Source organism: Adiantum capillus-veneris, chromosome 4 (assembly GCF_014529385.1).
Source record: "Adiantum capillus-veneris isolate H3 chromosome 4, ASM1452938v2, whole genome shotgun sequence".
In the NCBI taxonomy this organism is placed as follows: Eukaryota; Viridiplantae; Streptophyta; class Polypodiopsida; order Polypodiales; family Pteridaceae; genus Adiantum; species Adiantum capillus-veneris.
Window position 1 is genome coordinate 107,699,041 of NC_140934.1, and position 16,842 is coordinate 107,715,882.

The 16,842-nt window shown below is 44.1% G+C and overlaps 1 protein-coding gene across 1 annotated transcript in view; it reads right to left on the reverse strand.

Annotated features, from left to right (window-relative positions):
* LOC147459760 (serine carboxypeptidase-like 42) overlaps nt 1-8,332 on the reverse strand; it is a 58,557-nt gene extending 50,225 nt beyond the window's left edge. The window contains exon 1 of the mRNA XM_086510972.1: nt 7,991-8,332. Within this exon, the coding sequence (XP_086367098.1) occupies nt 7,991-8,252 (262 nt within the window). The 5' untranslated portion in view covers nt 8,253-8,332. The remainder of the gene's footprint in view (nt 1-7,990) is intronic.
* Between the last annotated feature and the right edge of the window lie 8,510 nt (nt 8,333-16,842).

Sequence of the window (16,842 nt, forward strand, 5' to 3'; positions counted from 1 at the left end):
GCGATCTGATGCTGAAAAACGCCAGGGATCCTGGCCTTCTCGCGATCATAAAAACGCTAGGTGCAAGGGGGGGCTGCGGTCAAGCAATTGCTGAAAACGCCAAGGCAAGGGTGGGCTGCTAGCGATGATGCAAAACGCTAGGTCTTGGGTGAGGGAAACGCCAAGGGGATCTTGGCGAGTCTTGCTGAGAGAGGGGGGAACCTGTCGCCGAAGCCTGCTCTTCTCCTTGTTCATCCGCTGTTTAGGGCTAACCTTGGTTTTCTTATATATTTTCTTACCCAAATTGCCCTACCTACTTTTGTTGGAAAGTCATTTAAATTAATAAGTGAAAAATGTAAAAAATAAGGAAAATAGGCTAAAATCACTGGAAAATTCCCTTGACTGATTCTGATGGATTCTGATGGGAATGCTTATGATCATGTTGTGTGCAACCAGAAGAGATGCATCTATACTAAGTGACTGGGCATGCACGGTCTACGAATAGACTCACAAAAGTGCCGGATCAATGCTAATCTAGACTGACTTGACTGAACTGAACCCTGATCATGTTGTAGCTTGTCCACGGATACATAGGGTTGGATGTGTCACGTGACAGCATAAGCCCTAGCCTCGTCATGCTCGCAGATCGTAGCCATCGACATCGCTAGTCCTTTCGGCATCAGCCATAGCCTCGTCGTCTTCGACACACTACCCCAGCACCTAGTACACCTTGTGTTTTGGCTTGGCTCCTATGTACTCATAAGTACCCGCAGTTCAACATAAGGACTTTCAATACCCATCAGTACCCGCAGTTCCCCACAGAACCCCTCAGTACCTCGTCGTCGTTCTCGTCATCATCATCGATAGTATTCACGTTTGTACTCTTGAGTGAACCACGAGGAAATAAAAAGTCTCTTTAATTTTAGCCACTCTTCTTTTCATAACAGAAGACTGAACCACCATGTTCGTGCATTTCCTTTCAAATAAGATGTTGCCCTTCTAATCTTGGAGTGCATACTCCGTAGGCCGTGGAGGTCCGTACTCTTGTTCCAATTGTCCATTTGAATTTTCCATACTGTCACCCGATCCGGAATTGTTGGGTGGATTCGTCTGATTCTTGCGGGATTCGCCGCTTGAATCCATGTGTAATTTGGGGTTCATTATGGCTTATGCCCTGTAAGACAAAGCGATGGAGACGGGAGAGCGCCTGATGCGCGATGAAGTAAGAGTGGGAGCAGCTAATAAGTTTGAGGGAGGGACACGAAGATTCTTTGATAAAATTTCGCGTAAACTTTGGAAGCGCCAAAGTGCTCTGCTCTTTGGTGGGATTGGTATGCTTTCAAAAAAGCACACGCCTAAAGCTCTGATACCACTGTCACGGGACGGGCATCACGTGCCAACAGAAAAGAACAGACTGAACAACTTTAAGCACTTCAAATAACAACTCAGCTAAAAAAGATGCATGAGACACGGAGTGGCAGAGTTCCACCCCAAGAGAGCACTGGCCCCAAACCTCGGTGCCCCTTTCAGTATTTCTTTATATTGCTTGAACTCAATACAATGTCAGTACTCGCACTCTGCAGAATTTCCAATAAACTATGGAAGCGCCAAAGTGCTCTATCTGCTATTTGGTAGGACCGATATGCTTTGAGAAAAGCACACACCTGAAGCTCTGATACCACTGCTACAAACTTGGGTACCCCAATTCAGAAATTGGGCACGGCACACGAGAGAATCACTTAAAATACTTCATAGCTTTATCACACTTTTAAAATAATAGAGTCGACACAGCCCGCCGTAGTTCCATGCCCAGAGGTATTGGCCCCAAAATCTGGCGCCCCTTTCGATATTTCTTTTTATATTAATGCTTGAGCAAAAGTTAGACGCTAACTGAAGGAAAGAGGGACCTTGGGTTCTTATTTATAGGTCCTTGGCCTCAAAATCAAAAGCAAGTACATGAAAAGCTGCAAACTCAAAAGCACTAGGCCAAAAAGCAACCAACATGGATCGCGAAAATCCGTAAAGCCTGCCACATGGCATGTCAGCGCAAAACGCGGAGGTTCCATACTGCTGCCACATCTACTTGTCAACGCAATCTGGGGAAATCCTACTGCTGTCCACCACGTCATTAGCTTTTGTCCCGAGCTGCCACATCATTATTTTGAGACAAGATCCACCTTCAGGTACCAAAGGATTCTGAAACGATCCATACTGGTCAATACTCGAAATTATCTTCACAAAATTATAAGCCATTCCAAATTATTAAGAAGATTAATGATGTCTTTTACAAACTAGATCTACCCTCCAATACTATTGTCCATCTCGTGTTCCCCATAGCCTCTTGAAGGAGCGGTTCGGATAGGATGAACAAGTTATTCTTCTGAAGGAAGTCCCGAGTTTGGAGGATACCACTCGTAATATTCTACTTAATCCCGACATGTTTCTGGACCAAAGGGTCAACCTTTCTCGAAACGCTTCGTACCCCAAGTATTTGATCAAGTGGAAGCATTGCTTTGTGTCAAACGCTACTTCGGAACCAATATGCTCATTGAAGAGTTGTTTCCCCGGTTTCATCACTGAGGACATTGATAAAGACAATAATCACAAGTAAGGGGGGAAGTCTTACGTCCCAGACATCAGGATGGACACCTACAATATGTCCAACCAGCGTGAACCGACCATGCATGTGAAGGCACCCTTAGTTCAAGGGAGGTTAAGAAAGGAGGTTAAGAAGTCCTATAGGTAGAATTGAGTTCTCGTCTAGTGTGATCACCACACTTGGGACTCTAGGACCTTGGTAGCTCTACCCACACCCTCGCTTTGGTGTGGGCTTTGGTGGTATGGGACACCAACCCTTGTGGTAGAGGTTAGCTCGTCAGCTGCAAGCTCCCACACTTTGGGGTCAGCCCGTATTAGCTCTACGGCTTGGAGGTAAGTCTTATGTCCTCTCTCTATGCTTCTCTTTGTGTGAGTATGGCTTGTGTCATGCCGTGTGCAAAATGGATCCAGCAAGTGGCTAATAGCCGGTGTGGCATAGACTACACACGCAAATGTCACAGGCGCATTACACTAGAACCACGTGGACAAGCTACTGCTACAGATCAATGTCAATCTTAGTTGGTGTCACGTGACACATCCAACCCTATGTGTCCGTGGACAAGCTACAGCACGACAAAGGTTCAGTCAATCCAGTCAGTCTAGATTTAGTAGTGTTCTGGCACTTTTGTGAGTCTGTTCGCAGACCAATCACTTAGAGTAGAGGGTCTCATACACTTGCACGCACAGTGTCCATTCACTTTGTTTGTAATCATTACACTCTCATTAAGAACGAAAGGCTCTCCCTTCCATAAGAACAAAAGGAACCTTGAGCACAGTTCGGAGCACTCTTCTTCAGCAAAGTTCAAACATTCATTCTGCTACACCTTACATTGGTATCAGAGCTTCGGCAGTGTTCTGTATAACTCAAGGAAAGAACCACAAGAATCACAAGAATTTTTTTTTGCTTGTTGCGGTCGCACGAACCCAAGTTCTCTTGGGCGTGTCGATTCCTAATCGTGTTTTTGGAGAGTGACAAGAATCCCAGGAAAGAAGGGTTTGTCCAGCCTCCCCTTGTGCCTCTTTTCACTCATTGAGAGCAGACCGTGCACTTAGCGGCCGGCCAATCGAAGTGAGGTGGGAAAAAGCAACCTTGGTGTGAGCGCAAGGCCTCCAAGGGGTGCGCCCGCAGAAAATAGCAGAACTCGGGTGAAGAGAAGATCCTTCTCTAGCACAGATTGCAAGCGAAAGAAAACCACAAGAACCTCAAGAACCTCAAGCCCCTCAAGAACTCAAGAACCCCAAGAACCCAAGTTCCTCGTGAACTTAAGAACCCAAGACCACAAGAACCCACGACTTCAGTGGATGGTCATCACTCAAAGCGGAATGGATACTTCGCTTGGAGGTGATGAGCATGAGAGAGGCGAAGAAGAATTTTCCCCACCAGGAGGTTTTTCCGACCCTCCCCCTTCCCCATCTATGCCAAGGATTGCACTAACTCCTATGGAGAAGTTGGAGCAGATGTTTATGGACAGGAAGTTAGAACACGAAGCAAGAAGAGTACAAAGAATGGCAGAAATGGATCGCAAACACACAGAAAGAAAAGCAGAAAGAAAGGCAGCCAAAGCAAGACAAGAACAGAGCGACCGACACATGCAAGAGTCGTTGCGACTCTTTTCTCAAGTGCAGGCACAAATACAAGAGATTAGGGAAAAGAGACTCTCTCAGTCTCTTCTTCTCCAGAGCATGACACACACAATTTGACTGATAATGATGAGCATGATGATTTGGATGACACTGACATGCATGATGATTTGCATGATCAAGACGTGATTTCTCACAAGCATGATGAGTTGCATAAAGAAGATGTGATTGTTCACAAGAAGGATGATGTGTTAGTTGATACTTTCTCTAGTAAAGCTAACCTCATTGCAAATTCAATCAAACACGAAGACCCGATCTTGGCTCTCGAGCCTAGGTCCAAAGAACCCCCTCAAGAAGAACCGATCTTGGCTCTCCAACCTAGGTCCAAAGAACCCTTACAGGAAGTATTATGTGTTCGTATGATTGATACGCACGCATTGTTCGAGTGTTTCATTCGTGATCATTTCCTGTATTTTAGTCAGCATCTTTATGTGATCCCTTTTACTAGGCATGACATATTGTACGTTGAGCACGTTTCACTCATGAATGAGCACGAATGTATGCGGATTGTTCATGAAAAGCTGAAAAGTATACATTCAAGGACGTCACATTCCATGTCTCTTCCTTGGCACGACACAGTTGTAGAAAGAGCACATGAAAGTATGAGCACCAAGCATGGGCATTTCCATTATGAATTGCCACAGTTGATTGCTTTAGATCAGAAGAGAAAGATTCGATCTCATTGTTTGCGTGTGTGTGGTGAACGGTTTGGCACTCCGTCTCTTTGTTCATCTCATTGCATGCACAGTCTTTGAGGAAGACAAGATTTTTTCCACTCACTTTACCTGGAATAAATAAGTTCATGGTTTTGTGTTGGAAATGGTTTCAGGAATTTTCAACCATGGAGATTCTTGAAGAAGAACGAAGCATGACACTCGACGAAGTTGAAGCATCGAAGGAGCCACAAAAGACTGTCGCTTTCGACGCGGCCCAAAGAAGCAAGCGTTGCAGACCTTTATGAAGTTCAAGTACCGCACGACCCACACATCAGAGTGGGCCGGCAAAGAGTCCCTTCTAGGTTTCCGGATGCTATTGGCGATCTCCCTCGACGCCATACAGTTAGGTACCAGTACCTCACTTTGAAAAGGAGGGGATGTCACGTGACACATCCAACCCTATGTGTCCGTGGACAAGCTACAGCACGACAAGGGTTCAGTCAATCCAGTCAGTCTAGATTTAGAAGTGTTTTGGCACTTTTGTGAGTCTGTTCGCATACCGTGCATGACCAGTCACTTAGAGTAGATGCATATCCTCTGGTTGCACACAGCATGATCATAAGCATTCGCATCAGAATCCTTCAGGGGAATTTTCCAGTGCATTTAGCCTATTTTCCCTATTTTTGACATTTTTCAATTATTATTTTTAAGTGACTTTTGTTGGAAAATAGGTAGGGCCAATTGAGTAAGTTTGTATATAAGCAAACCTAAACTAGCACTAATTGGCAGAACAGGCAACAAGAGCTCCACCGCTCAACGGGCAACTTCTCAAGCAAGAACCCCTTGGTGGATTCCCCCCCCCCAAGTAGAAGACCCCCAGGCTAGCGTTTTCCATCCTCATCGCCTAGCTTCACACAAGCCTAGCGTTTTTGATTCCTCATCGCCCAGCCCTCTCAGTACTTGGCGTTTTTCAGCAGATCTCCACCGCAAGCAGATCAACATCCCTAGCGTTTTTCCCAAGCCTAGCGTTTCCAGATTTGCAGCATTTAGCAATGGCGATTTTCAGCAATGAAGACCTGCAAATTCAGCAATGAAGACCTGCTGTTTCAGCAATGAAGACCAGCAGTTTCAACCCTAAAAGACCATCAATTTCAGCCCTAAAGAACATCAGTTTTCAGCCGCAGCAGATTTCAGCCCATTAGCATTTTTGGACAGCAGATAAAGAGTAGCAGATTTCAGCCCTTAGATCAGTCTCGCCATCACCATCGTCGTCATCAATCTAGCCTAAACTTGCATCAGTCACATGCATTCAGTTTATACCAGTTTGTGCAATCACAAGTAGACCATTCTTGCCGACGAGAGTGGGGCCTTTGGAGGAGGGTTTTACAACGTCTCTGGTGTCGTATCTCTCTTCTCTCTCTATCTCTCAGTCTCATACACTTGCACGCACAGTTTCCATTCACTTTGTTTGTAATCATTGCACTCTCTCATTAAGAACGGAAGGCTCTCCCTTCCATAAGAACAAAAGGAACCTTGAGCACAGTTCGGAGCACTCATCTTGAGCAAAATTCAAACATTCATTCCGCTGCACCTAATAGTTAGCTTGGGATCCAGCCTGGCACTTTGTGAGCCTCTTGAAGGACGTGCAGATTTATTAATAAGTAACTTTGACATGACATTTATTAAAAGTAGGTAGGGCAAATGGCTAAAAGACCTATAGAGGAGTCACTTGGCTTTTGATATCTCATACCCGCAGTACAAGTACCCGCAGCACAAGCACCCACCAACATTTCCATCGCCAACACCTTTATCATCGTCAGTACCTTCAACACCAACGTTTTCAGCCTGCAGCATCACACCCTACCCTCGCATTTGGCATCAAATTCAGCCTCAGCATAAGATCAGCCCTAGCCTTTTTGCATCAGCATGCAATATTCAGCATTTAACCATTGTATCAGCATGTGTGCAAGTAATCTAAAGCAAGTACTTGCTCTGGCAACAGAGTAAGGGGCCCGGGGGATCTTGAGGGTGGTTGGGGCCCGACATGAGGTATCATCTCTCTCTCTCTCTCTCTCTCTCTCTCTCTCTCTCTCTCTCTCTCTCTCTCTCTCTCTCTCTCTCTCTCTCATTGTGTTCAGTTTAGTTCTCTCAAGTAAAGTAAAGTAACCTTGTGTTTGTGTGAAGTACTAGATCTAAGCTAAATCCTTAAACCCTTCCGCTGCACATGGCTGCAAAAGTTCCAACCTCCTAGTTCATTGATAGGTGCCGCAACATGCTTCAGCCACAAAGAGGCACACAAGCGGCAGAGAGGAGCAAGTAGAGCTCTCAATACTTGATTTGGATCCGTGTGTTGGAATTCAAGTGATTGGTGTTTGGGGCCGTGTGTCGGAGTTCATAGCATATTACATCTAGCTCCTTCATTGATTTGGTCTTACTACATATGTCCACTATGAGCTACAAAAAGGGTGTTATTGAGCTCCACCTCTTCAATTGACTTTACAAGCACTAAGATGTGGAGATCTTTATAATTTTTTGAGGTCTTGCCCATCCAACCAAACCAATCTCCCAAATTTGAAGTGAAGCAGTTCAATCCTTAACATAAAGATCAAAAGTGCTAAGATATGGAAAACGTAGTAAATTGTCATGTCCAACTAAACCCTTTTGAAGTACAAAAATGTAACTCTAATACTATGGTATGTTACCGGTGTGACATATAAATGGTTCACCATAACATGATATGTTCATGAATGTGTAGAATGTGAATCATGAATAAACTTTTGACTCAATCACTTACTTTAAAATCTCTACATGTCAATCGTTGCAAACAAGGGCAACTAGTTAATAGCATTAACATAATTCTAAAATTCGTTTTGAGGGCTTCAGTGAAAATGATAAGTGTCTACTATTTCACTCCAAAATAATAAAAACGAGTGATGAGTTGAGAGGCCAGCTTATATCTGGCCATTTATATAAGCCGGCCATTTCATTCGTTGCTTGAGGTAATTCACCATAAGACTTTCCAACCTGTCTAGCCTTTACTATTTTAACACAACAGGCAAAGCACGAAAATAGCCTGCCCAGACATTGCGTAGAGTACAGGCAGTAACGTGGCATACCTCCATTGAGCCAAAGGGTGAGCGGCTGGGAAGAAGGGTCGGTGGCCTCCACAAAATAGTAGAAAAAGCTGCGGCCAGCAGAGGCGTCAATGGTGATATAGCCTGCATACTGGACGAAGGAAACGTTGGGCTGTCCTGGCAGTGACGTAATAAGATCGGCCGATGGCCCCGCCCAGCAACAAGACGCTGCACACAACCACCACCACGCTACCACCAACGTAATCCAGCCCGCCTCCCACCATCGATCTGTGCGCTTCGCCATCTTTCTCTCTCTCCTGAGTCCTCCCCCTCTCGAGGCTCCTACCCTCCCTCTACTTCCAAGCTCACCGCAGTGGTAAAACTGATGAGCAGTAGCCTACCTACAATAAGAATCGTAACTTTTCGTCTGAGAAGCTTGCTGACGTAACTGATGACCGTATCATTTTTTTCTCCCTCTCACAATTAGAGCCTTGGTCAATGGTGAATGGTGATTGTTTGGTGGGAGACTGGGAGTGGTTTCATGGCTTTTTTATGGAAGAGAGAGAATGAGGGTTTAGGGAGATGAACATTGAACTTGTCCATAAATATACTTAACATAGAGACAGTTCACATCGCGCTCAGGTTTGCAACTAGTTGGCAACCAGTTGCGAACAAATTCTGTTCCCATGAGGAGTTGCGTATAGAAAACGGGCAACTTGTTGGCAACTGGTTTCAGGGCTACTCCTAGGCGAGGAGGTGGAGCGGGCAGGAAACTATAGTAAACGATGAAGAATATTTTTGCACAACCTTTTGTTTTACTAAAAGCAAAAGCAGCGAAGCTTAATTTCACTAAACAGTTACGTTGTTCGCGCTTTGGCGGCCTCCATGTAAACAAAACAAAGGTTGGTTGCCAGTTCACAACAAGTGTGCAATCTCTCTCCTACGTGAACTAGCTCATAATACCCCAAGCCTTCTCAGAAGCATTATCTAAAGGCACGTTCACACGAAGCCAACGGCATCAACTTTCTTTTTCAAGTGCCGCCTACCCCTTGTTCCACAAGAGGGGGATGTAATTTAGATTTGTTGGCTTTCTAAAAGAAGCCTTAGAGGAGAGTTGGGTTAGGCATACTTTCCATGTTTTGAGTGATGATTGAGACTTACCTTAAATGTTATTTCAATTTTAAAATAGTAGATGGATCTTTTAAACTCACCTTTCATTTCACATCCTAACATGTCTCTACTTTTTGGCCTACTGAGGAAAGGCCTTAGTGTTGGGCTGGCTTAGGTGTACTTTGACGGATGGCGTCCACGTGGACGGCCATTAGGTTTTTAGGGCTTTGGGTGAAGGTGGAGGTTGCAGGACGACGTGATTCGATCATCAATGCGATAGAGGAGGAAACACCTACTCTGAGGAGTGCATTAATGATGTGGAGAAGGCGTGCGAGTTTGTTACTACCGCCTGACGCTGTCTGCCAGCTCGCGTGTGGTTGCAGCGCTTGCAGTTCCATCCGACGGATTCCGACAGTTTTAGGAGCGTTTGTTGACATTTGTTGGTGTTGGGGTATAAAGCCCAATGTGGTCACCCAGGTAAGTGGGCGGACCGCCAGGTATGTACACATATTCTTTTGTAAAAACCTAATAAGAACTCACTATGCTCTACACATTACAGTAGAGCGAGTTCACCATATCGTCGTGCTCTTCTTCTCGCACTCTCTCTTGCGTCGCACTTCCGCTCATACTCCTTCAACTGGTATCAGAGCTCAGATCGAGGCTCGGAGCAGCACTGCAGGAGGCTAGAGTCACCAGCTCAAATTGGAGTGAAATTCGACAGGCAAATTCATTCTGAGGTCATCTCGGCCACCGTTCGGTTTTGACAAAGGTCTGCGCAGGCCATTTTCGACTACGTGGTCTCGACGGGTGCAGATCCGACTCTGCAAATTTGGGGTTTTCGGCCTACGACTGCAGGTGCTAAGGATATCGACACTCCCAGAGTGTTGATTTGTGGCTGTCTACACATCGAAGGACGGATCATAGTTCTTGGAGGCGTGTCACATACGACACGGGCGCATCTACACACAAACTGTAGGCGACATCCACTAGTTCATCAGGTAGCTTGTGTTTGCTGCTTGATATTCCATATTTCATCCTGACATTGCAGGTACTTCCACATGGGATGTATTGTCAGAGATGATGTATGTCTGTTGAGGGTTTGCTGGCTGTGAGTCACGCAGCAAACAATCGCCGCAGCGGTTACAGCATACTGTGGGAAATTTGTGGATGTATGACTTTGTGGGAAGTCTAAGTATTGTCAGATTTACTGCAGCCTTTGTTGAGGGTCGAGTGAGGTTTTATTGAGCTGGGGGATTCTCGAATGTTGAGATCCTTTCGGTGATACAGATCTTGGAGCGATCCCTCGAGCACCCTTAGATAGGCAGCTAGGATGTATTGACTGTGAGTTAGACAGTTGGGATTGCATCATTGCTTTACTGCCGTTGAGGCATTGTCGCAGTCTATGCTTATAGGACAGTGAGAGACAGTACAGGTGCAGGATAGGTTTACCCGCAGCTTACAGTGTCAGAGAGACAGTGTTTTTTGAGCTGTTTTTTGGTCTGTTTTTAGTACACCAGAGCCATTTTACAAAGGAGACTCTGCCAAAATTTATGCAGAATCTGAAGCTTTCTTGGTTCATTTGACAGGTTGATATTGGTTCAGAGGTCAGTTTACAGGGGAAACTCTGCCGAATTTTTCCCATAAAAGTAAACTACTGTGAAGCATAGCTATGGCTGGATCACAGGACACTGCTCTTTACAATATCAAGAAGCTGGATGGAACCAATTTCTCATTGTGGAAGAAGCAGATTTGGCACGTGTTGGTACAAAAGAAGCAGATAAAACCTATAAAGCTCAAGGGGATAAAACCAGAAGATATGAACGAAGATGAATGGAGCGAAATGGATGAATTGGCACTTTCTACCATTATGCTGACTTTGGCAGAAAGCGTTTACTTCAATGTAGCAGACGAGATGTCGGCTTATCAAGCATGGTTAAAGCTGAGTGATCTTTATGAGAAGCAGAGTGCAGCTTCACAGGTATACTGGCTTAAGAAGCTTGTTGACTTGAAGATGAAAGAAGGGACACCTATGTCCAATCATCTGAATGAATTCAACACAATCTATAGTCAGTTGTCAGCTCGAGGTGTCAAGTTTGATGAACCTGTTAGAGCTATGTTCCTGTTGATCACATTGCCGGAAAGTTGGGACACTTTTCGCACAGCTTTGAGTAATTCTGCACCTCCAGATGGTTTGAACATAGCAGGTGTAGAAGGAAGTTTGCTTACTGAAGAAACCAATAGAAAGACAATGGACAAAGGCAAAGGAACAGCCTTAGTTGTCAGGGGAAGGACCAAAGAAAAGTACAAAGGTGGAAAGAGGAATCAGTCTCGTAGCAAGTCCCGCAGTGCTAAAGGCAAGAGTGACATAGAATGCTACCATTGTGGCAAGAAGGGTCACATGAAAAGAGACTGCAGAGAATGGAAAGCAGAAAAAGGCAAAGAGAAAGCTGAAGACCATGGTGAGAAGAACAAGTCCTCAGTGAAGATTCAAGAAATAAATGTGACAAACACTGTTGCAGAGGATGACAGTCCAGTGTCAGGAGACATCTACTTCTTGAAGAATACAATGGACTCAACTCTTCTTACAGCATCTGATGGAAATGCACTAAGTGACTGGATTATAGACTCAGGGGCATCACTTCATGTGTCTCCAAACAAGGAGTGGTTTACCTCTTATGTGACCACTAAAGATCATGTTCGGCTAGGCAATGGGCAGACATGTGAGATCTTAGGTGTTGGAGATGTTCAATTGAAGTTTCAGAATGGCTCTTCTTTCACGCTGAAGAATGTGAGACATGTTCCCGCAATTACAAAGAGCTTGATCAGCACAGGTTTACTTGATGATGCTGGCTACGTCACCACTTTTGGATAGAACATGTGGAAGATATCCAAGGGTTCTATGACAGTAGCACATGGAGTAAAGTCTGGAGGACTTTACATGATTTATGTATCAAATGTCTCTAAAAATGTAATCAATGTAACCGAGCAGCCGAACGTTTCTTTGTGGCATAGCCGGTTAGGACATATGTCCAAGAAGGGAATGGAAATCTTGTCTCGTTCTGGTTATTTGCCTGGCTTTTCATTTAATGATTTTGAATTCTGTGAACATTGTCTGTATGGTAAGCAAACACAGCAGCCACATAAGCATAGAAGCAGTAGAAGAGATACACAGTTGGCACTTGTTCATAGTGATTTGTGTGGACCTATGCCTAACCTATCTCTAGGGGGAGCTTCTTACTTTATGACATTTATAGATGATTACTCGAGGAAAGTATGGGTTTACTTTCTCAAGCACAAGGATGAAGTGTTTAGTGTTTTCAAAACATTTGTGACACTTGTGGAGAATCAGAGTGGCAAGAAGCTTAAATGCTTACGCACTGACAATGGTGGAGAGTATGTTTCAAAGGCCTTTCAGGACTTTTGTGAGTCAAAAGGTATAAAACGTGAACTTACTGCTCCTTACAATCCTCCTCAAAATGGTGTTGCTGAGAGGATGAATAGGACCATACAAGTGAAGGTCAGAAGTATGTTGTCTAATGCACAGCTGCCAAATGGGTTTTGGGCTGAAGCTATATCAACAGCTGTTCATCTTGTAAATAGATCTCCTAGCAAGGTTTTGCAGAAGAATTCAGTGCCAGAGATGGTATGGTCAGGCAAAATGCCCTCATACAAGCATCTCAGAGTCTTTGGCTGTGAGGCATATACTCACGTTCCAAAGGAATTTAGGAACAAACTTGAGCCAAAGAGTAGAAAGTGCATCTTTCTAGGCTATGGTAATTTTGGTGAGATGGGGTACAGACTTTGGGATCCCGAATCCAGAAAGGTTGTCCGCAGCAATGATGTTCACTTTAATGAATCCAAATATCATTCTAAACCAGAGAGGGTTGAGGAGATTAGAAGAGTTGTCTTCCAAGAAGATGGACCTGCACGTGCAAGACAAAATGTTAGGGCTCAAGAGGAGCAAGGACAGGATAGAGTGGAACCACAGGTTGTGGCTGAGCCTGAGCCACCTATTGTGCGTAGATCTGGACGTGTCACGCAACCTCCTGATAGGTTTGTTCCATCTATGAACTATGTCATGTTGACTGATTGCAATGAGCCTTCATGTTACAAGGAAGCAGTGCAAATGAAGGACTCCGGGAATTGGCAATTGGCCATGCAGTCAGAGATGACAGCTCTGCATAAAAACCAGACATGGAAGCTAGTTAAATTACCACGGGGCAAAAAGGCTCTACCCTGTAAATGGGTTTACAGGTATAAGATCACCGCTCAAGATAGTCAGCCAAAGTACAAAGCAAGGCTTGTTGCCAAGGGCTTTAAGCAAGAACAAGGCATTGACTTTGATGAAGTCTTCTCTCCGGTGGTCAAGATGACTACATTGAGATGCTTTCTTGCATTGGTTGCCATATTAGATTTGGTGTTGCACCAAATGGATGTCAAGACAGCGTTCTTGCATGGTGATTTAGATGTGGAAATTTACATGCAGCAGCCAGAAGGGTTTGTTGAGAAAGGCAAGGAAGATTGGGTATGCCAGTTGTTAAAGAGTCTTTATGGCTTAAAACAATCACCGAGGGCATGGTACCATAAATTCCACAAGTTTATGCTTTCTCAAGGCTACAAACGTAGTGAGTTCGATCACTGTCTATATACAAAGAAGGCTAAGGATGGTAGTTGGCTGATCCTTATTTTGTATGTGGATGACATGTTGATTGCTGGCAAGCACTTGGAAGAAATTTCAGCTTTGAAGTCAAAGATGGCAAAATCGTTTGACATGAAAGACATGGGTGAGGCAAGTCATATACTTGGTATGCGCATTGAGAGAGACAGATCAAAGAAGTTGATTTGGTTATCTCAAACAGAGTATATTGACAAGGTTTTGCAACGTTTCAATATGGAGAAGGGAAAGGCATTGAGTGTTCCATTGCCACCATATGTGAAACTTAGCAAACAAGATTGTCCTGTGTCTGAGGAAGAACAGGCTGAAATGGATAAGATTCCATATGCGTCTGCAGTGGGTAGTTTGATGTATGCAATGATTGCTACTGGCCCAGACATTGCATTTGCAGTGGGAGTAGTAAGTCGATACATGTCAAACCCAGGCAAGAAACATTGGGAGGCAGTGAAAGGAATATTGAGATACCTGAAAGCTACAAAGAGTATGCGTATATGCTATGGGAGTCAGGAGCTAAGTGTAAAGGGTTTTACAGACTCAGATTATGCAGGTGACTTAGACAACCGAAGGTCTACGTCAGGGTATGTCTTTACATTGGCTGGTGGAGCAGTATCATGGCGTTCTAGATTACAAGATTGTGTTACTCAGTCTACTACAGAGGCTAAATATGTTGCAGCATCAGAGGCATGCAAAGAATCAATTTGGCTTAATCGACTAGTAACAGATTTGGGAATCAAAGAAGAGATGCCTGTGTTATATTGTGATAGTCAAAGTGCTATACAATTGGCTCGCAATCCAGTTTATCACTCAAAGACAAAGCATGTGGATGTGAAGTATCATTTCATCAGGGAAATGCTCGAGGATAAGCAACTTCAGCTTGTCAAAGTTCACACCACAGAAAATCCTGCTGATCTACTTACAAAAGGACTTCCCTCAGAGAGCTTTGCGCATTTTCGCAAGCAGTTAGGTGTAGGGTAGTACATCACTTCTCTACATCTCTTGTATATTAGCTTGTATAGTAGCTTCTCTCACACTTAAAGTACCACATTGGACTTTAAGTGGGAGGTTGTTGGTGTATAAAGGCCAATGTGGTCACCCAGGTAAGTGGGCGGGCCGCCAGGTATGTACACATATTCTTTTGTAAAAACCTAATAAGAACTCACTATGCTCTACACATTACAGTAGAGCGAGTTCACCATATCGTCGTGCTCTTCTTCTCGCACTCTCTCTCGCGTCGCACTTCCGCTTGTACTCCTTCAGCTGGTCACGACGGTCTGTGTGTGTGTGTGTGTGTGTGTGTGTGTGTGTGTGGATGGATCATGGAGGTTGACATAGAGATGGCCTCTCTAGGGTCCCTCTCTCACTACCTGATGTTGGAACAGTGCTCTCTCTCTCTCCCTCTCTCTCCCTCTCTCTCTCTCTCTCTCTCTCTCTCTCTCTCTCTCTCTCTCTCTCTCTCTCTCTCTCTCTCTCTCTCTCTCTCTCTCTCTCTCTCTCTCGTGATAAAGTCCCTGACACGCGCACGAGTCATCCGGTTTCCAACCAACTTCTGGCAAAGTGTACACAGACTCTCATACACACAGACGCAACGACCTCCTTAAAGATGGACTGCGTCCCACTGCGGCACACTTCCTCGCAAGTTTCATGGCATCACGCTTCATTGCAGTCTGCAGCCTTTCCTTTTAAATTTCCTTTCCTTGATTTTGTCGAGAGGAAATATTTACAAATTAGGCTATCTTCTCGACTATTCACATTGTTTCTGGGTAGAATTTCTCCTTTCCCTCGTGCCCTCAGCTGGCACTTTTGAAATTGAAACCGGAATGATATTAAGCTGAGAAACAATTTTCCTTGAACACCAAACACCGATTGCAAGTGTTCGCCGAATCATTAAGGCACTTATAGCTCATTTACCCTTACATAGACAATGTTCGCGCTTCCCCGGCACTCCTTTCCTTCCAAGGCTCGAGAAAAACCGTTTTCGCAAGCATGCAAATTTCTTTTCCTTGAGGTTGCCAAGAGGAAATTCTAGAAAATTAGTGGTGTTTTGCAGGTTCTTGCCTTGCTTTCCTCTACTTTGGGGCGAAAATTCTCCTTTTCTCCTTGCACTCAAGCGACATATTCACAAGTCCTTTCATTGGCAGGCCTTCATGATACTTCACCTTGTTTTTATTTCTATTGTTTTAAAATGTTTTTTTTTTTTTGCAAAACTCACGATTGTGAGTGGATAGTATTAAGAACATGAGAAATATACACCAACATCAAGCTCAGACAGAGCCTTGAGGGTCAAAGGATTACAAGTTTTCCGCTTGACAGAGAAACCGCAACTACTCCTAGGCTTTACTTATTACAAGATGTCATCATGACATGTATTGTTCTAGACCAGTCCTCTGAGGCTTGTTTGCCTCCGATCATGCAGATCGTCACTCTACTCTCTTGTATGATTTCACAAAAGCTCGCCACAATGTTAAAATGTTAAAGTGAAGCTTCACCTTGCATAATTCTAATAAATTCTATAAATACACACACACACATATATATATTGAAGAGTTCTTTTTATTCACATTCCATTTCATAGCTTCACATAGCTTGACTATTCTTGCATTCTATAAATTGATTCTAGTCAATATTCGAGAACATCTCTTTTCTTAGGTGATCATCGGCCGAGTTTCCTCCCCACAAAGAAGCAAACCAGAAATACTAGCATAAATTTAAAATTTGCAAGATCTTTGAACTATTTCCTCACACATTTCACTGTTTTTCTTTCCTTTATCATGATTTACAACTGTCTAGTCTCAATTTTCAACCAATTCAAGGCTAAGCGAGGCAATCCTTTCCTGAACATTGATTCTACTTTAACTCAACCTAATGACTTGATCACTTTCTTATTTTTTAGAAAACCACCGTGACCCTTTCACTTGTGTTTTTCTACTAGCTTGGCATCCTGGTTTGTACGCAATCTCCGCACATCGAGTTGAAAAGGAGGTAGCAAAAGCTCTCTTTCGAGGGGGGGCCTCACCCAACTTTTTTTGGGTCCGAAAATAGTCTCTCTTCTTTTGCTCCAATGAGCGTTGGACATGCTGGAGCCACAAATCTATGAACAACTTTTTCAATT